This window comes from Fistularia commersonii, chromosome 12 (assembly GCF_037954325.1).
Source record: "Fistularia commersonii isolate RoL2024-O1a breed Wild chromosome 12, RoL_Fcom_v1.0, whole genome shotgun sequence".
NCBI classification, from domain to species: Eukaryota; Metazoa; Chordata; class Actinopteri; order Syngnathiformes; family Fistulariidae; genus Fistularia; species Fistularia commersonii.
In genome coordinates, this window is record NC_141295.1 from 14,222,660 (window position 1) to 14,246,014 (window position 23,355).

Consider the following 23,355-nt stretch of genomic DNA (forward strand, 5'->3'; position numbering starts at 1 on the left):
CAGGAAATGGACCAGCAGCTAGTTGCTAGCCCCAACGTTCTACTTCATTAGATCCCTCAGAGCAGCTTCATGGAGTGTATTGCCGTAAAGGTCTCGATGGAAATGTAACATTCTGCAATGGTCCAAGGCCTCCTGCCTGGCAGTTCCAACCTCACCATTTTCACTATCCCTCCTCTGAATGTTCAAACTATCTCTTTTTAACTTTATCTCCAAAACATCAAACATGACCTGTGCTACTAATGGATTCATTCTGGATCTATCCTCTTCATGTTAGTTGTTTGGTGCAGGCTGCATTCCTGACGAAATTCAATGACACTTCAAGCATACATCAGGTTTAATTTTGTTTGTTTGTTAGTGTTTTTAAGCACTTCTCCAAACCACTGCGGCAATGTCTAAAACGTCGGAAGATGGTTTATAGCGCCCCCTAGCGGTTGCATGGCAGAGGCTGGCGGTAAACGCTCACACTTAGGTTTGGCTTTATTGAACAGTCTAAGTTTTTGGTTCTTTTAAATCTGTTTTTTTTTTCTTTTTTCAATTCAAACTGTGGTGTATTTAACTAATGCATATTATAAAAGGTGAAATTCTATAATATGAGTTTGTATTATTGCCAGCAAGTTAAAACGGCTCGCCCTTTTTTAAGAATATAACACAAGCATCTAGCGCAATGGGCAAGGCGCTAATCCAGCTGAGCTCGGATGTCAGCCGCTCCCCCTCCCAGGACCGTTCAAGTAAAGGACAGAACAAGAAGAGAGAAGAAAAAAAAGGGAAGGGAAGGGGAGGAAGGGAGGGAGGGATATCTGGCGACGACCGGGGTTTTGTTGTCAAGAGGAAATGGTATGCGGCTCCGTCTGGGGTGTGCCTCTCCGCCCAGCAGCCATTGCATGTTATCATTGAACACAGTGCTAGCACCTTTTCTCACTGGGACGCCACACTTACCGGAGGTGCTTCCGCCCCTGGAATGCTAATGTTCCGCGGCTAACTGGCCTCCGACCGCTGGCGATGGCTTCCGTGAGAGTGCTCGGTAAAGTTACGGCGAGACTTTTTGGAAGTCTTGAGCCTCTTCGCTGCGCCCGGAAAACTTCTGTCCCGGCAACAGTTTTCTTCAAGGTAACATAACTTTACAGAATAAAACAAAAGTATGTAATTTCCAGTGCGTAACGCTCGCCTCTTGCTATACATCTCGATTGATTGACAGATTGGATCAGTCTGTTTATCGAAAAGGGTCCGGGCTTTAGCGGCGGACCGTCACCGGTTTGGGGAGAGTTGTTCAACTTTTCTGTTTTTATATCGCCCCTTCTCTAGTTTTCGTAGTTTAAAGCGTGTTATTTTTACTCGCGGTGAATGTGAGTTGTTCATAAATTTCATTCCTTTTGTTTTGATTGCGGTGTTCGTACAGGCTGCAACAGATACCCATTCCGCCCCACTATCGTAGCAGTGTATTTTCCTCGAGAACAAAAAATAAATACATAAATTACTGAATCATTTTTCCAATGTCAGTGTATTAGGAAGTCTAAACATGTATACATTCCCGATCTTTACTGTATATGATCCCATCACCGATGAAGGGCTCATTAATTACTTCCAAGGTAGCTGCCCAGGAGCCAGTTGCATTATGAATGTCGTGAGTAGGATGCAAAATATACTGCCAAACTTTGAGTATGTTCAAACCAAAAAGATTAGTGTAAGTATTGCGCAATATACTGACACAAAACTGTTGTGACCCATCACATTACACACAATGCAGTTATAGATACGGAATATAGCTTCTGCACAACTTCGTATGTACTGATCAGTAGTTTAGGAATTGTGTGTGCAGTAATTCAGAAATTGCATTGTCCTGTTTTGGGGCTCACCATTTCATTGGTGAGGGTTTTCTCTCTTGCTGTTTGCCTTTTTTTTTTCGCTGTGTTGGGAAAGTTTGCCGAGAAAACCCCAACCCACCAAGAGCGAGGCTTCTAAAATTAATCTGTAACTCGAGTATTCCCTTCTTAAAAATAGCTAATATATAATCTTCTCTACATTGGATGTTCCTTAACACTGCTTTGTTAATTATTTGTGATGAATCTTGGCATCTTTGTTTCAAGTCTCCATTCAGTGCCTTACTGCTGCACCAAATGTTTAATATTCAAACACAGGATAAGCTGCACTTGCTTATGTGATGGATTGCTGCACTGTAGAGTCTGAGAGTTTGAAATGAGACAGAATGCAGGAAGGGGCTAGGCGGCACAAAAAAAAGATGGCATTTTATTTTTTTCAATCTGTCTTGCACTTTTTGATTCACGTGTTGATCAGCTTGAATTCCGAGACTTGGATATCTCAAGGCCTCTGTACTCAGAATGTTAAGATAGCCCAGACAAACAACACCTTCTGTCTAGAGGATTTTGCCTGACAGCTGGCTCCATCTGTCGTTGTCCACCTTTTCAGCATTTGAGCTGGCACTATTCTCCAAGAAGGAGTGGGTTTCAGGCCAGCAGATCCTGCCTCTTTCCCCTTTGTCAGAATTAATCATTTCAGTTGAAGACCATTTTACTGGGACAATTTTATTAGGATGCCATGGGCAGCAATTAAATAGACTAGAGGAAGCATAAGACCACAGTCCACAGAAACTCATTCTCAGCGTTTACATACCCTTTAATATCCTTTTGTACCCTTGTATGGTTCAATGTATTTTAATGGGCTCACACCCTGCTCCCAGGGCTGCCTCTTAAAATATGCATTTCTAGGATCATAGCAAAACTTCACATCTTAATAGGGGTGGAAAAAAATGTGTCTATTGTCAAATGCCTTACAAACATCATACAAGGTGAAGCTTTAAGATTCGACTGTAGGGATTCAAACCAAAACACCTTTTTCACTTGTGAGGGTGCTCCAAGGTCTAAAGTCGAAGAAAAAACTTCAGGCTACTGCTGTCGGAAGGAAAGACAGAGGAACTGTAGAGTAAGATACTATAGCTGACATTTCTTCAACTGTTCCCCTGGAGTCTGTTGATTCATGTAACGATTTTCAAGTCAAACATTTAATAGATTCCAATGTTATTTTGGGGCCTTGCAACCTCATGTTGGGTTGATGATCCGTGGCGGTGAGAGAAACAGATGACATCAAATAAATGGAGGCAATGATGATGTTTGTTTTAGGGGTCTTCTTTCATTTTCTAAAGTCTGGATGGTTATACAACCTTTGCACCATATAAATGCCTATATCACTGTATCTCTATGTGCCCATTCCTTTTCAGCATTCAGCCTTCATTCTGGTATGCTCTGCTGCACTGAACAGTCAGTGATAAATATGGATGCTTGGGATGAATAAAAATTTTGTGTAGGAAAAAAATCCTTTAGCATTACTAAAACTGAAGTTATTGCAAATGATAGTAAAATAGTATCTGAGTAATATTAGAATATTAAATTATATCACACTGCTAGTTGTAATCAGAGGTAAAAGATAATCTATATAACAACAGTTCAGCTTTGCATTCTGAAATTCAGCCATACTGCATACAATTTTTTCTTTAACTTTTTATGTTTTTTTTCTCCCCCGGGGTAAGTGTGTGCTTCATTTCAATAATGGGTTTTGGCTAAAAACCATCACTGTTTCTTGAGCCTGTAACTGAAGTGCTTTTGACCCTATCGTAGCATCCAGATTTGAGCCATGACAATAGATGTAGGAATGGATGAATAATATCCTGCTGGATGCTTTGCAGAGGCAGCGTGATCTGAATATATCTTCCAGTGAGGACTAAGGGAGTCTGATTTGATTTGATATGTTTACGACCTACTTGACCCTGCAGAACATGTTGTTATGCAGTCTGTGAAGATGCACTCCATGGAGCAGTGGGGGGAAGCCTCGAGTGAGTGGTTCTGTCGACCGCTTGGCTTTATATAGTATTTCTGAGTTGTGGAGGTAAACTGGAAGTTTTTGTGGCGAGATCATTGGAAGTTTTCATCCACGAGGCTTTCCAGCAACTTGGAATCCTTAATCAATGTTCTTCTACTGACAAAGAGGGGAGAGAGGTCCTCTCCTTTATCTCTCATGTTGCTGATGTTCAGTAAAGGATTGTGTCTCTGTACCACTTATTGCACTGTAACATTAGGCCCCTTTGTGACTGTTAGTGATCAGTCATACCTCTACCGTGTTAGCCTCAAATTTTATAGACATGTTTGCTCAGGATGAGGGCTCTTTTTCCTGAAAGCTCATTTGCTGATTACATTTGTCATTTAACCAACTATCAGTCGTCTTTCATACCTTTCCAGCTGAGCGGAAGTTAATGTCTTGGCAATGTAATATCATCATGTTGCAGAGTCTGTGTGGAATCTACATAGAAAAAGTGTTTTTGTTTTTGTTTTCTTTTTTTAATCAAAGGTTAAAAATTCTGTGCAAAAACATTAATTTCACCCTTCAGCTCTCAAATCATTGCTGCTAATGTTTTCAAATTGACATGCTCACTAGAATATAAATAGAACAATCGTCATTTTTTCACCCTGTGAACTGTGTGCACTCGAGGATAAACAACTGCTTCTATACAAAGCTAAAGGACATCTTAACGAGTTTTTTTTTGTTCTGGCTAAATTAAAGCTTTGATATACTGACACAAATTGTTATGTCCTGACAGCACATATAATGTGATGTCTCTTTTTTTCCCCAAACTTCTATTACAATAGTATTTTTTTTCTCTAGCTTCAGCTCACCTGAAAGCAGTAAAGATTCTGTGGTCATGGCAGAATATCTAATGAGAACTTTAACAACTGTAAGGCATGTTTGGTTAAGGTCGTTCACATTATCATTATACATAATAAGCATAATTTCTAGATTTTCGATGGCTATATTAGTGTTGTTGTTTATCAACTTTTGTGTATCTGTAATTTATTTTGTTTTCTTGAATATACAGGACATGATGCTGCAGTACCTGCACAATCTATCTGTTTCAATTCCTGTAATATTGACCTGATGTCAACCCTAGTCTACTTTATTTTTTTATTTTTTCCATTCTGAGTCCCAAAGGATCATTAACTGAATAGCAGAAGACAAATGTCCCAATATAAGTCTTTTTTCACGGACAGCTGTTGGCGGCACTTAGTCATGATGTCAAAATGGAGTAATTGAATTTCTCTTCTGTACAGTCCTAGTTTTCACCTCAACCCCCAGGCTATTAATCACCCCTCCCCCTCACCTCTCCCTCAGTGCTTTCCTTTTAAGATACTGTAAGTATTTCTATAATGATTATGTTTGTTTATGCAGGAAAGTCACTTCTTCTTTTCTTAGCAGTGTCAGCCCTTCAAAGGTGGGAGGGTATCACCTCAGGAGGTTCTAGATGCAAAAGGATGTAGCACAGCTATGACAGGATTTATAATGGAACGACCTGCTGAGACCCTGCAAGGAATATAGAGCTGCCTGTCACTATGATAACTCTGATCGATGCTCCGGCAGAAAGTCCCAGCCTGCTGCATGGCAGAGGGGGTGGATGGCAGTTTTTCTCACCACGCAGCTCACTTCCAGCTGTTTTCATTGCCTTTCCCCATTTCCTTGCTGGCATGACATTAATAAGAAATGCATAGCTCAAGGGGTAAATAATATCAGCTGATGTTTTGAGGATTTTTTTTTACAGTGAGTAATTTGGTGATAAAGAGTAGCTTTGCCAGCAGGTTCAAAGTGTCCCCACAAATATGTGGCAGTGGCTGGATAGACGCAACCTCCTTCTCTGACTGTTGATACTTGATCAGTGATCAGTATATCATTGGAAATGGCTGTTTTCATAAGCAGTTGAAGAGATAGTTTTGTGGATTCTGAACACGAGAAAGAGCCTCTCCTTCCCGCAGGCTATATTGGTCTCACATGACCATGACAGATTGCATGTGTGATTATAATAAATGGTCTTTTTCCGACCATTCACTCTTTAGCAACCACTTGTTATGTCACTTCATGTAAACAAAAGTCAAATTAATATATAATATGACACCAGGCCTGCCCTTGGGTACTTTTATTTTGTAGTCAGGCACTAAAAATGTAAACGATTATCAATCATTATATGGACTAAACGACACACTGAATGATTACAAAAATATATCATACCACTTTATTATAGGAATAGTAATGGGTTGTCGAATTAATTACTCCCTTGGTTTATAGTACATTCCTAGATGCTTCTAAGCAAATATCCCTGGCAGAAATCCAGATGCAAAATTAAGTGACAAACCAAGGTTTGTTTAAAGGCAGTCCTCGGTTTCACACTGTAGAAATACTCTTCAAATTGACTGTATCTTCTAACTGTTTCTCTTTAATCCAGTCGCAGACATTCAGTTTGTTGTACATGTCATTTTTAATGGTTATTTAACTTTATCTGCATTCCTTTAGCCTCCCCAACACTGAGCATGCCCATAGCCTCCTTTGAAACGTTTTTTTTATATAAAAAGATCCATAATCCAGGTGTTACAGGCTATATTCATTTGGAATAGTTATGACTGAGTTTCAGCTTGAAAGCCCTCAATTCAGAATCTTGTGTATACATTTATTTGTCTATTTGTGTTTCTATTTATCCAGTTGACACAGAGGGGCACCTCAGCAAGACCAGTCAGCTCAGCACTAAGCACAAAACTTTGTTTTAAGGCAGCAGGATTGTTGTAAGGCAGGTTTAATTTTTAAGTCATTATAGAGACCTTGAGATAAAGAGATTAAATATTCCAAGCAGAATGAATGATAAATTCATGCAGTAGGGCTCTTGGCAGGTATTCTGTACTGAGGAATGGGATTGGGTCCCTATGCACTCGTTGCATCTAAACTGGCTCGAGTCAGTCAGTGATCTTGTTTGTACACACATTTATTAAAGAAACACATTAGCCATTCTTGAGGGTGAGCATCAGCTCTGTTATTTGCACATTTGCAGAGCATTAATATGCAGGACTGCAAATGTTACTCAACTCTCACTGGTGTTAAACTTTGTTTGATACTAATAAGAGACAGACACGTATGGCTTTTTATACCCAGTGAATCAACCTTGTGTCTTTTGCAGTCAGAGCCTGCAGTACTGCGTTTAATAAAGCCCTCGCCTCCAGTTAAATGGGGGGCGTATTGCTGTTCCAACCTGTTTCACATATTTGCTGTGTATTTGTTTTCTGGGGTCAATATTAAGCACTGCAACAACACGCTAAGGGATTTCAAGGACAGTGTTGCTTGGTAGTTAATCCTCTGCTTGTGCCGCCATTGGAATGGAAAGATGGCCTGCCTGTTTGCGTTGAAAGTAAACCCCCTTCTTGCAAACTGTGTTCATGTCTGATTGAACAAGCTGATACATTTTACATTTTTGCTGAGACCTTACTTCTCTCTAAACAGAGGAAGCTGGTACCAAGTTTCCATGAGTCATGGTATTGGACTGTTAAAATTGGACGCATGTTTCAAATATCGCAATTCCCCGACTAATTTTTAGGTTTCCTATAACTCTTTTTCAATCAGTTATATTTGTATATTATTTATTTATGTATATGTGTAAATATAAATTTACTTTTTTCATGTTAAGCCACTGGCATTAATCAGATTGTTGTCCTTATGTCTTGAACTTTGAGAAATTCCTGTTCCTATTGACAGCTACTCAGTATAACATACCTCCAACTTATTCAAGTTATTTTAAAAAATGAATCCCTATGATTGTCTAAATGTTATGAAATATGAGTTGATAATGTAGCTCAAAATCTTTGGTGAAATCTGGTGACCCAGAGATCTTTGTAAGCCTCTGGGAATAGTTAAAACAAGTTGTTAGCCTTATACTAAACACATTTTTTATATGCATTAAGGTGGTATGGATCACATCTAAAGCAATGAGGATTGCATATGTGTGTCCACCTGGTAAAAGGAAATCCAATATTCCATCTCCTATTTCAGTACTACTGTCTTACAGTTCACCTCTGATGTTAATTTGTGGCTCCAGAGTTTCCAGATAATGTGATATTGATTCAACAAACTCCCTGCTGGAGGAAAGAGGGAAGGAAAGACTGACTGGCACATTATCGGACATTATTTGGAGCTTATGTACTCAACTGGGGCCCCTTTTACTCATAGCTAAGGAAAAATAGATTGACGTTTTAATATTGAAACTGTCTGAACAGAACTCAATGTTCTTGCATAGCGACCCGTATGATTGCCCTGACATTGTAAGTAAAGTCAAAACCTACTTTGCTTTTTGGTCCACATACATTTTTACAAATGTACATTTTGATTTATGAATCAATAGAGTGAGGGGGACATGTTCAATTACGGGAGTTTTACTGAATTCACATATATGTCCACTTTATTATGCCTGTTGGAAAATGTGGATCGTAGTAAGATGTACAAATAAAAAAAAAAACGTATTGAATCAGGGAGTGGAATTGATAAACATTACTGTTTAGGAACTTCTTCCAAATTTTCTGGTACCACATAATTGAATGCATTCAAGCCCTTGTGTTTTTCCTCATGTTCTTCACATGCAAAAATACAATGCATTTCACACTTGCAACTGTTGTTCTGCTGTTTCCCAACTATGCATCACATCCATTAAAGATCTGAAATATCACATTAGCTAATGCAAGTTTGCCTAGTGGGTTTTCACTGCATTTAAATGGAGAGCTTGTATGTATTCACCCGACTGTGACTCTTGTATAGTCCCACCTCTAAACCACACAGGTAACTCATCAGGAATCCCTGGGGGAATAAGGCCAATAAGTAAAATTGACAATAGTGTTGATTTTTTTTATTTATTTTTTTTTAAAGAAGAATTCTTAGCTGTTCTAACTTGAGGTATTGTATTTATACCAAATAAAGACCACATTGGTGACACTGGCCGTGCAATTCTTTTTTTTTCCCAATCAAAGTTGGTACAGATAGGAGATTTGGGGTCGCATTTGAAACGACAATGGCTGCAGCCAAGGAATCTCAATTACCGGAGAGAGAAGCACTTCTGCTGACTAGTGAGATGAGTTGCTCCCTGCGGATGTGGCCTTGTGAACACAGTGGCATTGTAAAGGATGCAAGCCAGATTGTGTATCCACCGTTAAGCAGAGGAGTGAGATAGTTTGGAGAAAAGGCTGTATTAGGAGGATTTTACAGTGATGTCACAGCACTGTCAAGACAAACCCAAAGGAGGCTTCAAAAAAATCAATTTTTACTTGCTGACCACCGGCCCCCACTTTATTATTCAGGGTGTTCACGCTCTATTTACCCAGCAGTCTTCAAACATGATGGCTTGCCAAGGGAGGGACGCACATTTTAACTTTCTTTTATTTCCCCCTCCAGGTTCAGCAGCAGCAGCTTCTTCTTGGAAAATGTCAAACTGCTTTCTGCAGCACTCTCCCACTCTCTAGTGGTAATACACCATTCCTGCATCCACCTCTCTACCACATTTTAATATGTGCATACAGGATGATGCATAGAAAATTGCAGATCAACCTTCCCATCTAACTTTTTTTTCTGCAGATGTGTCTATGAAGTACAAATATGGTCGCTTGGTTCTGGAAGTCCCACTGTCATCCAGGAACGAAAAGTGCCTGTTCTACCTCCGGCCCATGCTGATGAATGTCGGAGATCTCATTGCTGATCTGCAGAGAGAAGACCCCGGAGCTTCCGTGTCTGTTCTGTCCAAGGGTAGGACACATACACACCAGCACCAGGGAGATCCCATTCTTCAGATGTTGTCTGTCCCGTTTTGCTGTTATTTGGCAACCTTGTCCAACAGGCTACACTAAGGAAGTGAAATCTGAAAACTATGGCATCATGGGTGATTTCACAAATCATTACTCCATAAACAGTGCAATTACACTGTTCAGGGTTCAAATGGTTATTCAGCCAAATGAAAGAAAAAGTGGCGCAACATATGTGCCCATTCATAATTAGAATTTTAGTGATGATTTATAATGTTTCCTTGCTTTTTCAGTCATCTAGTCACTGATGTTCAACGGAATTTAGTGATCTGAAGAAGCAGAAGTATCCTGCATTCCTCAGCAAAATGCAAAAAGGAAAAGGGATTTAGTTTTAATGAACTATCAAGAATATCGGATTGCGGACTTTGGGCACTACGGCAGCAGTGGGCCCAGAGATCCAAGTGTAGATGATGTGATAACTCCAGAGCAGAGTATGTTGCCTGTCTTGTAATGTAAAGCCTCCAGTGTTGGGCTTTATTAAAAAAAATCCTGAATAGACACAGTGGTGGTAAAGTTCAACCAAGTCTTTCTTTCAAATTTTTACGCATTATTCAATATTGAAATCTGCCAGCTTACGCCATAAAGCTGCTGTTATCGTGTTGTGATTTTACAGGGGTCTCATTTGGATGTTTGTTTTTATTGTCCATTTCTGTCAAGCATTGCATGACAAATATTCATGCACATTGATGACTAAGTGCATATTTATTTCTTCTTGACAGATAGCGAGCGGGTCGCTAACACCACACTGATAGAATCTCTGTTGGACAAGGACTTTCAGCTGGTCATCAATGATGTGGCTTATAATGTCCGCGCTCCAGAAAAGGGTACAAAACCATTCCCCCTGTAATTAAAACTCTTTTTGCGGAGACAGGTTATTTTTTTCCCCCACACAATTCATTTGTTTCTTCTCCCCTCATCTGCAGTTTGTACATCCAGTGAGCATGCCATGGAGCTGGAGGACATGAAGCATGTGGTGCACCTGATGCACACAGCCCTCCACTTGCCTGAGCACCACCTGCTAAAGGAGAGGCAGCTGCTAGAGAGGCTGGACAACCTCAAACAGGAGCTGTCACCTCTTGAAAAGGTGTGCTTTAGCCTGTCACTTCATTATCTTGCTGCTAAAGAATGAACAACACCTTGTTAGTTCAGTGGCTTGTCACTCACCCATCCCCATATGATAACAGATGAAGGCACAGCTGTCCCAAACAGCAGGCTTCTACACATCCAGGGCCATGTGGACCGGTTTGGCACTCTTATCTGTGCAAGGCGGCGCCTTAGCTTGGCTCACCTGGTGGGTCTATTCATGGGACGTCATGGAGCCGGTGACTTACTTCATCACTTATGGCACCAGCATGGGAGCCTTCGCCTATTACACCCTCACAAAACAGGTAAGTTTGATGCAATTGATTTTGACATCCTACAGTTGCACCTAAACATCTGTCTGCATTACTAATAGTGGGACTGTGTAATGAATGGGGCGTGTCAGAAGCCATATATATATATATATATTACCACATCTGGCTAAGTATTTAAAATGATATACTATGAACAAAAATTTGTCATGGGGAATTTATTGTTGTAACATCAATTTAATGCACCTTTTATTGAAGTGCTCATCATCGGCCTCTGGGAGTGACATGATTTTACTCGCGGTTACCCCAGCAGCTCTCACATCTAAGTATATAAAATGTGATACAGGGCTATTGATCAGATCTTCAAATATTTTAGGGGTTAGAAGGCATCACTTAATATTACCTTCTGAAATATTACCAGTGTTTTATGTTAATTAAGAGTTATTTCCAACTTCTTTTCAGATCATTTCACACTGGCTATTTAAGTATAGCAATTTTTCTGCAGCTTGTAGCAAAAGTTTTGGATAATTTATGGCAATTTTTTTTATGTAGCATGAGTTGTCAGACAGTTTATATAGTTAAAAACAATTCAATGTATTTTGTAATTAAATTTGATATTATCATATTGGGGAGGGGGGAAAAAAAGACTTCACAGATGATAATGTTTTAAAATGTAAACTATACCTTTAGCTTAAAGAAATGCCTGTTGATATTTTCATATTGAGGCTCATTAAATTAATTATCTGCTTTAGGATTATGTATATCCAGATGCCAAGGACAGACAATTCCTGCGTTACTTTTACAAGGCGGCCAGCAATAAGAATTTCAACGTGAAGAAATACAATGAGCTCAGAGATGAACTTGCACAGGTTTGTAAGCCTTTCATTTCCTCATTGGCCTCTGAAGTAAAAACATTACCAGACCAGTCAAACGGAGCCGCACGTTTGGCAGGTCATAGTGTGACACAAGCTTTGGCGTCTGCTGTAAAGATTAAACCAATGTTTGTTTATTGTATCAGGTGGAGGAGGACTTGAAACGACTGAGATACCCAACTCAACTTCAGCTGCCACTGGAACAGATTCAAGCCAAGCCATGAGGAGTAACCATTCCATCCATCCACATTACAAAAAAAAACTTTTTTTTTGATAATATTTTTTAATCAGAATTCATATCATTCTGTACTTTTGTTTACAAAGATAACAGTTTTATCTTTTCAACAAGTACAAACATTGCAGATCACAGAAATAAAATGTATTTCCCGAGCAGTGGGGAAAAACTGACTTTCTAATTCTTAAAAAAAAAGTCTTTGTTCATTGGACCGCTGTTGACATAGGCCTTGGTTGTTAAAGAAAATCAATTTTAAAAAAAGTTTAAATGGTACAGTTTAAAAACATGTAGGAATAAAATCAGGACATTACAAAAAGTCAGCCCAATATGAAAGAAACTATAGTGCGAAGATCAAGTAGTGTCAACAAAAATTCAGAATATGCATAGGATGGTGCAGATACTGTTTTTTCCCCTGAATTACTATTTCAGCCATAGTTAAAAAAAAAAAATAAATAAAAAAAAACCATTAAGTCATACAAAATTCTCGGCCCTCCCTGAGGTGCTTCCTGAATCGCTTGTAGCTGCTTTCAATGCAAATCCATTTCTCAAATTAGTACCAATAATCGCACTTAAAACACAAATTCCCTTTTTAGACTGTACGACCTGAGAGACCAAGAACCCATTCATGGGCCAGGAGAATCTATGAATGTCTTGATCATTTGATTTAAATATTTAACCCTGACATTTTCTGGTTATTTTTTACCAGCAAATAATAGTCACCTGGCATTCATACAATTCAATCCAACACCTGTCTGGCTTGTTGACATACTAAAAACTGACTTTACAGCCAAGGAAGGACTTTCACTTTTAACACATGCAATTTAAAAACGTAATTTTTCCCCTGAGGTTTTAAGGCAAGAAAGCTGGTTGTACACAAAAGCATGTTTGTGATATGTGTGGCAGTTCTGAAAAATGGGACATATGTCATATCTCTAGGAAAAGCCGAGGTTACAGAAAATTCTACAGTTTGGATAAAAAATTTCATGAAAGTACAAAATGTGAATTGAGCCAAAGGCACGTTAAAAAAAAATCTGGTGCATCTGATAAATCACAAATATAAAAGAGTCACAAATGGAATAGTTTCTGAACTGTCAACAGCTCATTCATCTTGGGCTAAGAACTCCTTAAAGAAGAAATTAGAGTATCACCTGAACCACATTACCACATTAAAAACATTATTGCTGCAATGTTGACAAAACACATTGTCAACATTGCAATCAACCACTACTTCTACAACGTATCGATAACATCCTTCCCGGAGTTACTCACGAGTCGTTTACAAAACAATCTGAGATATTTAGTGCCAATTGGTATCTGGTATTATGTTTACAAGTAACTGCTCTGATGATAAATCCAACCAGTTTCTGAAGGTAACTGATGACAACTGGACAATGGAGTTTTAAGTGGTTTCAGTCACAATGTCTCAAGCAGGTGTTTCCTGTTATTTACACCATGTGTTTTTATATCACAAAAGGAAAGGCTATCAATTTAGTGACCATTTACAGGACATTATTTGTGATCACAATACAGTAGAAAATTGTAGAAAAACATAACTCCTCCCTTTTTAGTTTGGTTTCCAAAGCATTTTGAAAAAAAGTTTTATCATTTATTACTTTTTTTGTCTGAAGTAGAGTTTCTTGGTGAGCATTGATGCAAAGCAAGGTACTTGTTTCTTCCCAATTGCACTCTTATCTTTACAGTTCAACACTTTCCTCATGGACACTTTCCTATTGACTAGTGTAAGTAATTCGGTGAATTCAAGGGAGTCCCCGTACTTTTTAAGCAGCTCACACAGGTCCTGGATGTACCAGGAGCCATTACAAGTTTCCCGGTGGGAATAGTATCCTTGAAAAGGAAACAGTTGATGTATCAGAAGCATTACTACAACTAAAGTGATGAAAAAATAAAATAGAAGAAAAATTCTTCAAACTCACCTTCAGCCACGGAGTAGCACATAATGATGTCAGCTCCAGCTGGAAGGGTGTAGACAGCGCAGGCATCCACCACCACCTCGTCCATCTTCAGCTCACTGTCCACAACATCACTGGGTGTCACAGGGTCATCATGCTTGTCTCCACGGCAGGCCTGGTGATGAACACGGCAGAGATTAAACATCAAGTACAGTATAATAACTGGATAGAAGTGTTTGTCTTAACATGTACCTGTAAGACAAAAATCTTTGGCTTCCCAACCAGACTCTTGCACTTGTCTCCCTTGAAGAGAGATGTGATATCCTGGATGCTAATCTTGCCATCGTTGGCGTAAACCTCTTCCTTCTCGCCATGGCTCAGGAAGATGAGCAGAAAGCAGTCTGCATCAGCATGGTTGGCTTCTGCAGCTGATGGGACATCAGATATTTGTTATGCTTTTAAGTCACTGAAATCAGGACTCCAGCAAGACTGTTTCAATTTCTATAGGATACCTTTCCATTTTATTCACATGTAAAGATGTGAGATGCATATTCAGTTCATTCAAAGCATTACATACACAATAAATCTATTCCGAGGTACCTTTAATTAACTACAACGTATTCATTTGTGATAAAAACAAAAATTAAAAAAATAATACTGTCAATAATACAGTCAATACTATTACTACTTTTAATACTGTAGGAAGAATTTGCTGATATGGCCAGTGTACTTTTACTTAATGTGCCTGTTTTTTGGACCCCAGTATTTCTGTACTCAAGCAAAGGATTTGTGTAGTTTCACCACTGAATCTACACAACACCACAGACGGGTTTTAGTCTCTTTAGTAATTTGAGAGCGACAACAAAGGGTTAACTTGTTTACCTTCACGAATTTTCGTCATGACTTCCTCCTGTTTGTAGTCATCATAAACCTTCACTTCAAAGTTCAGCGCCTTCAAACTGCAGGAGAGGTCAATGGTAAGAAATGGGGTAAAAATGAGAGGAATGAGACAGAGTAAATGTTCACAAAAGGACGAGGGCGCTAAATTTAGTCATACCTCCTCTCTAAGTTGTCGCGGTCAGCTCTTGTTCCGTATCGGGGGTAAAACCCCAGGCGCCAGGAGAAGTTCTCCTGATTGAAGATGAGTGCAAGACCTCGCCGTTTGTAGTCCATCTTGTACTCTTCGGCGGGATTCATATCAGAATAGCTGTCGTACAACGGAAACAAACACAGTGTATGTACGGAAGCTAGATCTTCCATGGGAATTCCCATCCCATGCACAGTTTACCTTGTAAAAGCGTCAGTCTCTGTTAGGTTCTCACGGCATGCTATGGAAGAAGACATAAACAGTAAGATATGCACAGCATATTAACGACAAACGATTTTCTCTTTTTTGAACAACCACTTAAAATGTCAAAATCAGATGAAGCATTTCAGGCTTTTGCTTCATTGTTGTGTAGTACAACTACAGGTGGATAGACCCTGCAGCTATGAGGTCAAGCAGTCATTGTTCTGTCAGCTTAGAAACCTGATGGCCCTCAATAGCCAGTTGACAGCTGGAGAAAGATGGGAAGGGCTGCAAAATAAACCAAAGGGCTGAAACTGACACTCACCTCGCCCCACGCTAGTTACGCAAGTTTTACTCCGTCATGCTCGCCTATCTTTGCTTTCAATTTCTAAACATTCAAATCAGCAATTCTCCTCTCTTTATTATGTTCACCGGAACGCACGTTGCTATCTTTGAAATGGCCCTGCAGTCGCCTACCGATCCGTATTTTACGGTCTCTTTGCTTGAAGAAGACTGCTTCTTATTCAAAGTATTGTTGTTTGGTTTATACGCGGGACATGCCCTGGTTTTGACCCAGAAACTGCTTTCTGGAATCACAAAAAAAAGAAAAAAAAAAGAAAAAAAAAATCACATCGCCTAAACCAACATGTATGATTTCGTGTATAGATCGCTTTTTCGTCAGTTGTCGACAGCTTTTAAAAACAATCAAAAAAAAAAACAACTTTGGAAATCATCACTTTGAACTCCAAGACGATCGCTTTTAGATGATTAGTTTTGAAAAGGAATCATATTTTAGACAAGTTACTAAGAAAAATCAAAGAGAACAAATGCGTCCCTCCTCTGAGTCGTTTAAATAAGTAAATACATAATTAAATGTAGTAGTAATAGTATATTATTATTATTATTACTATTAGTAGTGTAACACTCACCCGTACTGTCCACCACTGTACTGTCTTTGGCAGCTAGGATGGGATACATGGAAACACTTAGAAGTCATTACGGAGCAAATAACAAATTAAATAACAACTGAACGTGACGCTGTTAACGCACGTAAGTCAAGTTTAAGCATTCTGACTTTAAAGTAAGTTTAAAACTATCTTTACGACTTACCACTGCCGCTGTCTTCTGACGCCTTGGACATTTTCAAGCGGTCTACGTCGTGTGCCCGTCTTCTGCTACTCACACACCTTTGTCAGGCTTGAATATATAGGGCTGGGTCTGGACCCCGCCCTTTCCTCAAGATAATTGGTTAAGCATTTGAAGAAAAGTTGGCGATTGGCTGCTATCCACGCCAATCAAGTTAGTGAGTATGGCACTGTAAATCGTTTCCTGGGTTTGGCCTCGGCCTTCGTGGATCACAAGGTAGATGGAGATATTAGTATTCGTCATCCACTTTATCAAAGACTAATTTGAAACTCGTTTTAAAACTTCTTCTTTATTGCCATGTAATATATGGAAATCAAGCAGTGAAGTCATTTATACCCTGCTTGAGTGAGTGATTTAATGAATGTTATTCAACATGGGGTAAATATATTAAAAAAGCTCAACTGTTAATACAACAAGAAAAAAACAATTAAACAATTGGAGACATCCCTAATTTTTATTAATTGGAAATCTAAAAAACCCATATGTACATTTTTTTACTGTCTTTAGAAAATATACACAGCCCACTGAACCCCAAAACATTGTATCAGATATAATATAAATATTATTAAAAAAATCTGCATTTTGAGAAGAACAAAAACTCATATATCTTATCTGTGTTGATCATGTTTGATACACCAATGTGTGGGAAAATCCTTCGGAACCTGGAGGGCTGAATTTGATGTTTCCTGAAAAAGTTTTCAGCTGAAAGCAATGTTCGGACAGGATGAACTAAAACAGATTGCGCATTCATGTTTGACGACGAACGATGAAAGCGAAGCAGATGGTGGAATATTAAGAAAAAGATTTACATTACAAAAAAAGAACATGTACACCAGTGGTGTTTTACATACCTTTTTGTAGTTAAAAAAACATAATCCTCATCAAAATAATCAAATCATCATTAAACTAATGACCAATCGCAAAATACTTTCAGAGTAAATGGCAATCACATCAACCTATGTGACAAAGTTTCAGGCTTTGTTACACATAGCTATTTGCTTAGTATAGTTTCAATTCTTTAAAACTGTGTCTTTAAAATGTGTCATACTGTACTTAATTTTAAAATTGTATTCGATTAAAAATTAATTCCCAAATAAAAATAAGCGTTTGAGGACACTCTGGTTGCTGGTAATATAACCTGACATTAAGCAAATAATGCACAAAAAGCTAGTAATGTCTCACTCAAAACTCATCCCTCTCACAAAAATGTTGAAACTTTATGCTGCCGTTGTTGTAGTTACAGCAGCAAACACTAGCGCAACTAGAATTAAAGCGTTTTTTTTTTTTTTTTTTTACAGGAGTTATACCCTGTGATGGAGTAAGGACAATAAAAAAAACCCTCAACGTGAGACACAGGAGTATGGCCAGATGTATTTTTGAAATAAAGAAAGTAGTAAAACCACAACAGAACATTTGAAATGTTACTTTTGAAAATGGTAATTCTAGTTTTAAACACTCCTCCCATATTTAGAAAAGGAATCATGTATAAGGTGTTCTTCTGTGCCTCATTCCCTGCCTTTCTTCCTGCTTCATTCCAAGAAATTGGTTTTGCACAATGTTGCTAAAGAAGACAAAAATAACGCTGACATGAGCTTCGTTTTAAGGGAAGTTAGCCTGCAGGATTTTCCCTGGGCAGATATGTACATAAAAGGAAATAGTTGATAATCTTGTTCTACCTCTCATTAGACAATTTACATCCTGAAGTTTAAAATGAGTCAACTAGTTATCCATGAAAATATTTAAAAGTATTTAAAGAGTATTAAAACAATAATACATCTAAAAGGTCATACCCTCACCTGTATAATTTACTTGTAGCGCTCTGTTGGGAGTCTCTACATAATGATAATTTTTCCTGTATTAATCCCTCCTTATATGTACAATGAAACATTGAATAGGTTTACTTTATGAGGATAAGGGCTGAGCTTTGACCTGCAATCATGTTTTGCTCATCAAGTACAGCTAGAAAATGACACGCATAAAGAGGAGGCTGCTAAATATTAATAAACCTGCCCAATATTAGGCTTTAAAATGTTGAAGTGAAACAGAAGCTTGCGTATATCGGAATCCGATTCAGAAATACTCTATTGATCCTGGAGGATATTGTACGATCCCAAATGCTCCATACAGAAATAAATAAAAATAAGATGAGACGAACAGAAAAAGAAGCATACAGATAAAATATAAGTGATGTCACAGATTAGACAAATAAGTTATCAGATCAAAATACAGTAAGGACAAGGCTCAGCCCTCAACCCTGAGAGTAATCTAATGTACATAGTTGTTTCATTAGCTCAGTCACCATTTGACTGAAAACCAAAACGGAGAATGCATTTCCCCATCTTATGATAAAAAGATTCAACTTTCACCTGAAATTACAATTTGCACATTTTTTTCACACTGTTATATTCAGCAGATTGACACCTTGGACAAAAGATTGTTATTGTATCAATAGTTATTTACTTCTAATTACATTAGAATGCAGGCTTTATAAACTCAGTTTTACCCTGGTAAGCTAAAGTCATAGAAACCCTTACCAACATTTTCCTTTTTTTTTTTTTTTTTTTAAAAACCAACAACTATTTTGCTATTTAAAATCACATACAAAACATAAATAATTAATTTCAGGGCCATCAAATTAATTGGCCACTCTAAAAGCTTTCACATTTTTTAAGTCTTAACAGATGGCGTTTTTTTAAAGATATTGTTGTCCGAAACAAGCCCAGCCCCTGAGGATGTCATCATGACTAAAATAAGAGTACATTGCTGGTTGCCCTTTCGTCACTGGGTGTTTGACGGGATCCAGTCCACATGTCGGTTCCTTCGATAATGTCATAGATCCCGCCTCATTTCATACTGGCACACGCAGGACTCCCGCTGGCTGTCCAGGTATGGCTTGCAACCCAAGTGCATGACGGCGTCAAATAGCAAAGTCACTGCTGACTCGCATGCTGAAAAGGTGGAAAGCGGGATGGAGAAAGGATGTGAGCCAAAACGTGGTGCAAAATGTCTGAGAACATGATCAAGCTACAGATATCATACTGATATCGCTTCAATGATAACACAGATTTCCTTAACCCGTTTATGAACAATTTTTGCTTTTTTTTTATCAGTGTTAGAAGCTGTAGACTGCTGTAGTTAATTGGCATCACTCTCTGTAAAGACCCTGCATTATAGTATATCACCATGGTATGAGTTAATGTATTGGGCAATTGTTTTTATAATTAGATGATATTACACATAATTAGTCTGGCAGTAGTACCTCTGATAGCAAAATGCAGTTGGAAAATAAAGTCTGTTGTGCCCTCTGTTGGAAATAGTACGCGGCATACTTAGTTGAGCAAAAATTCTTGGGCATGTTTAATTTCATATGTTATTGTGGAATTAACATAATGTGTGAGATCAAATATGTAAACTATTTGGTTTCAACTGTGTGTAATGGATTAAACTAAATTGAAAGTAAAAAGGATTTATCTGTTGTTATTTTGTTGTTTTTATAATGCATGTATAGAAAAATCAGAAGATGAATGAAAATGTATAGTCGCTTTTTGTTCAACACTTTCATAATATACATTAAGAGAGTTGAAAAAAAAAAAAAGGGATGTTAAAATATAAGATATGTTTTTTTGACAGACGTGAGTAAATGGCAGTGATTTAAGTCCACTCACACAATCCATTACACAAAGGCTTATCTACCAAGAATCAGCTGAACAGTCAGTTGACATCAATCTTGACCAGAACTGCCTTAAAAGAGTGTAAATGGGAAAGGCTTGCTACTGAACGATTGAGATCTGGTACTGTAACAGCTAGCCTCTCAATCATCTGCTAAAAATGCTCAATGACCGAATGACCCAGGGCCGTGGTGCAGTCTCATGCCGCAGCTCACTTTCTCACCTTGGACACTATGAGCCAGTCCCAAAGTCCTTTGCACGTTTCGGCATATAGTCTCCAGACAGTCCTGGAACTGCTTGTCACAGTCGTGCTTCTCTTGACCACAGGTGTCGTAGCATCGGTCATGTTGGTTACAGCATTTGGTCATGGATGGGATACCAATGTCAAACTGGAAACAAGAGTTTAGTTATTTTTAAATCATTGTTTTGATGCTGATGCTGGGACATTGAAATGTGTGAATGTGATTCAGAGATCACCAAACAGAAACCGTGACTAAACTGACTGTGATCCTTCAGATATTCAAAAACTTGAAGCTGTATTTTCTTTCTTTATTTCAAGATGTTCTACCACTGCTCCCTTTAAATGCCCCATTAAGTTACAGAAAGCTGTTAATAACAAGCTTGCAATGTTTTTTTCTTTTTAAAGGTAAACAGAAGCCCTGTGTAATCTACAATCCAACAGTATTTGGACTTTCTGACTTCTACATTTCTACTCTTGAAATGTAATTTCTTTGTATGGCAAACATGCTCTTCATTGATTTGTCCTTTGCCGCTCCAAATATGCTATCTTAAGCACTCTGACCTCCTTCTTAGTCAGAATTGATACATCAATAAAATTCATGTGATATTTCCCTTGGAAAGTACTTAATTCCAATGTGCACCTACATGATCTTGTTTCCCAACCACCGTGCTGCGTCCCATTAGTGTGCCATGAGAGATCATCAGGTGTGCCATGCAAAAATGGCCCTTTTCACCTAATTGGTCCCAAAAATTATTTATGCAACGCAAATAATGTGTCTTTGTACGTCTATCTATACAGGCAGCATGCAGCAACAGGCAGAACAATTAAATGCTGAATGTGGAAAAGTGCCAACCTTAAAATGTTCCCACATGCCCAGAAATGCCAGATATGGCAGGCTGTCCATAGTGCTGTACTATGTGAGACAATAGGTAAACATCTGCAGATTCTTGAGCAGAAGCTATCATGCTATTTCCCTTCACTTCCCACTGATTGCCTTGACTGGGTTAGGAATCCATACAGCTCAACTGCAGTCGGAAAAGATAAGACTTTGCAGAAGCAGGAAGAAATAACTGAGCTACAACAAAATCGGAGTCTAAAGCTGAGCTTTGCCGATCTACCTTTGAGCAGTTTTTGGCAAAATGTTGCTAAGGAATTCCCCAATCTGGCAAATGGGGCTATTTCAGCTCTGCTCCCTTTCTCCACAACATACCTATGTGAGCTGGGCTTTTCAAGCATGACTGTCATAAAGACTAAAAAAAAGAGACTCAGAGCAGTTGAAAAAGATCTTCATGTGTGTCTCTCCTTACTTCCTGCAAGAATATAAGCTTTGTGTTCAAAAAACAGAGACAGATTTCACACTTAATTGAGACAACAGTTTCATTCTATTTCATCAAAAACATTTTTGACATATTCATTTGGTGGTGTGCCATTGGGATTTTTCTCATGTAAAATATGTGCTGGGGCTCAAAAAAGGTTGGGAAACACTGATCTACCTCATGTCACAGATGATACACAGGACACTTTACACTTACCTGGAATCCAAACAGCGGAGAGCCACATCCATTGGGGGGCGGCTGCCTGTACCCGGGACGAGGCATCGGCTTGTATCCTATAAGAGGAGAGCAAAGGTGAACATGTATCTATGGTGCCACTGCCAGTTATCTAGCTGTTATAGATAACCATAACAGTAAGAGGCTAACTGTGACCCTCCACCCCCAAAGGTCAGAACAGATCTTGTGAAGTCTACAAAACTACAATTCATTTGATTTAATTCACCCATCACCTCCTTAATTAATCTGGACATGTGTTGGTTCTACACAAAAGTCCAATTTGTTTTGGATTTACTTTTTGACTAGTGGAAGGGTGAGGCAAGCACTACTCACCATCACTGCACCTGTAGTGACACAGACCGTCGTCGCCACCGAACAGGTCCAGTGCTGCGTTCAGGTACGTATCGATCTTATGAATACCGTTGCGGATGGTTTTCAGAGTCATTCTCCAGTCGGGGGTCTCCGCCGCCGACTCTTGTTTGCAGGGTGACACATACGGGAGACAGCCACAGAAGTACAATACCAGGAGGAAAACAAAGATGTTGTTTCTCATGGTCCGCTTGACGACGGTGGGAGAAGCCAGCATTTCTCGGCACTGTAGTTAGAATCAAAAAAGAAAGATTTACCAAATATTAGTCAAACAGCGTCTTGGTGGCATTTCTGGAGCCACTTTATGGTTGAAATATCTCGTCAAGCCGCCAACGACTGGATGCTACTTGTACTTCCGGGTGCGTAGCAGTCACGTGACACGACATACGTCAATCGCGACGACTTCGAAATTAAAAAGTCAAAGAATACTTATATAACGTACATATGAACACCATATTTAACGAGTTGTTTCTTTTAGAACATTTAGAATATTTAGTAAGAGAAGATAATGCTCGTGGCAAAATATAAATGGCACGAAAAAGAAGGAGTTTATTATTTTGTCTAAATGTAAGTTGCCACCCAACGAACATCAAGTGGGAGCGGTGTTTCGCATGTTTCTATGCATATAAATTGGGCAGATTTCTTTATGAATTATTTTAAAGTAAAAACATTTTAGAAAGTAAGAATAATTATTTTTTGAGCAGCAAAAGTTTATAAAGAAAATACATTGATAAATGTATTAGATATTTCAGGATTCAGAAAAATAAATGTCCTCCTGTATTTGAGCATTTAAGACTATTTGGCTGCTAAAATCTATTAGGTGACTTATGCTTGGGTTAAATTCTTACTGTAAACCAGGCCTCTGTATTAAAACAAAGAAGGAAGGCCAAAAACAAGAGAGGTTCATATATATAATATGTATGTATATAACCCCCCCCCAATAATAACTTAAAAAAAACTATTCAATTCTAATGGCAATCTGATTCTCTCTTCTTTTCAAATCATCAGGTATATTCCAAATATTTAAGTACTTGTTCATTTCAAAAGTGACCGTCAGTTGAGTAC

General features: G+C 38.6%; 3 protein-coding genes across 3 annotated transcripts; 1 reads left to right on the forward strand and 2 right to left on the reverse strand.

Annotated features, from left to right (window-relative positions):
• The first annotated feature begins 820 nt into the window (after positions 1 to 820).
• On the forward strand, positions 821 to 12,276 carry LOC147228930 (calcium uniporter protein, mitochondrial-like). The gene is made up of 8 exons (XM_086157261.1): positions 821 to 1,107; positions 9,256 to 9,325; positions 9,436 to 9,603; positions 10,379 to 10,483; positions 10,583 to 10,743; positions 10,844 to 11,047; positions 11,764 to 11,880; positions 12,030 to 12,276. The coding sequence occupies exons 1-8, from the start codon at positions 1,000 to 1,002 to the stop codon at positions 12,105 to 12,107; spliced, it is 1,011 nt and encodes a 336-aa protein (XP_086013387.1). The 5' UTR covers positions 821 to 999; the 3' UTR covers positions 12,108 to 12,276.
• LOC147228931 (caspase-6-like) lies at positions 12,147 to 16,499 on the reverse strand. The gene is made up of 8 exons (XM_086157262.1): positions 16,427 to 16,499; positions 16,246 to 16,278; positions 15,317 to 15,356; positions 15,086 to 15,235; positions 14,911 to 14,987; positions 14,281 to 14,456; positions 14,053 to 14,203; positions 12,147 to 13,963 (listed from the first exon to the last, which is right to left on the reverse strand). The coding sequence occupies exons 1-8, from the start codon at positions 16,455 to 16,457 to the stop codon at positions 13,728 to 13,730; spliced, it is 894 nt and encodes a 297-aa protein (XP_086013388.1). The 5' UTR covers positions 16,458 to 16,499; the 3' UTR covers positions 12,147 to 13,727.
• Positions 16,500 to 16,894: 395 nt separating this feature from the next.
• pla2g12a (phospholipase A2, group XIIA) lies at positions 16,895 to 22,643 on the reverse strand. Its single transcript, XM_086157277.1, has 4 exons — positions 22,255 to 22,643; positions 21,904 to 21,980; positions 20,354 to 20,519; positions 16,895 to 19,410 (listed from the first exon to the last, which is right to left on the reverse strand). The coding sequence occupies exons 1-4, from the start codon at positions 22,505 to 22,507 to the stop codon at positions 19,292 to 19,294; spliced, it is 615 nt and encodes a 204-aa protein (XP_086013403.1). The 5' UTR covers positions 22,508 to 22,643; the 3' UTR covers positions 16,895 to 19,291.
• Between the last annotated feature and the right edge of the window lie 712 nt (positions 22,644 to 23,355).

Coding starts and splice junctions, on each gene's coding strand:
- LOC147228931 (XM_086157262.1), bottom strand. CDS start 16,457: ATGTCCAAGGCGTCAGAAGACAGCGGCAGTG. Junction 15,236..15,316: donor GAGACTGACGCTTTTACAAG/GTAAACTGTGCA, acceptor GTTGTACGACAG/CTATTCTGATATGAATCCCG. Junction 14,457..14,910: donor CATGACGAAAATTCGTGAAG/GTAAACAAGTTA, acceptor ATGTCCCATCAG/CTGCAGAAGCCAACCATGCT.
- pla2g12a (XM_086157277.1), bottom strand. CDS start 22,507: ATGCTGGCTTCTCCCACCGTCGTCAAGCGGACCATGAGAAACAACATC. Junction 21,981..22,254: donor TCACTACAGGTGCAGTGATG/GTGAGTAGTGCT, acceptor CTCCTCTTATAG/GATACAAGCCGATGCCTCGT. Junction 19,411..20,353: donor ACTGGCTCATAGTGTCCAAG/GTGAGAAAGTGA, acceptor CCACCTTTTCAG/CATGCGAGTCAGCAGTGACT.
- LOC147228930 (XM_086157261.1), top strand. CDS start 1,000: ATGGCTTCCGTGAGAGTGCTCGGTAAAGTTACGGCGAGACTTTTTGGA. Junction 1,108..9,255: donor CGGCAACAGTTTTCTTCAAG/GTAACATAACTT, acceptor TTCCCCCTCCAG/GTTCAGCAGCAGCAGCTTCT. Junction 10,484..10,582: donor TGTCCGCGCTCCAGAAAAGG/GTACAAAACCAT, acceptor CCTCATCTGCAG/TTTGTACATCCAGTGAGCAT.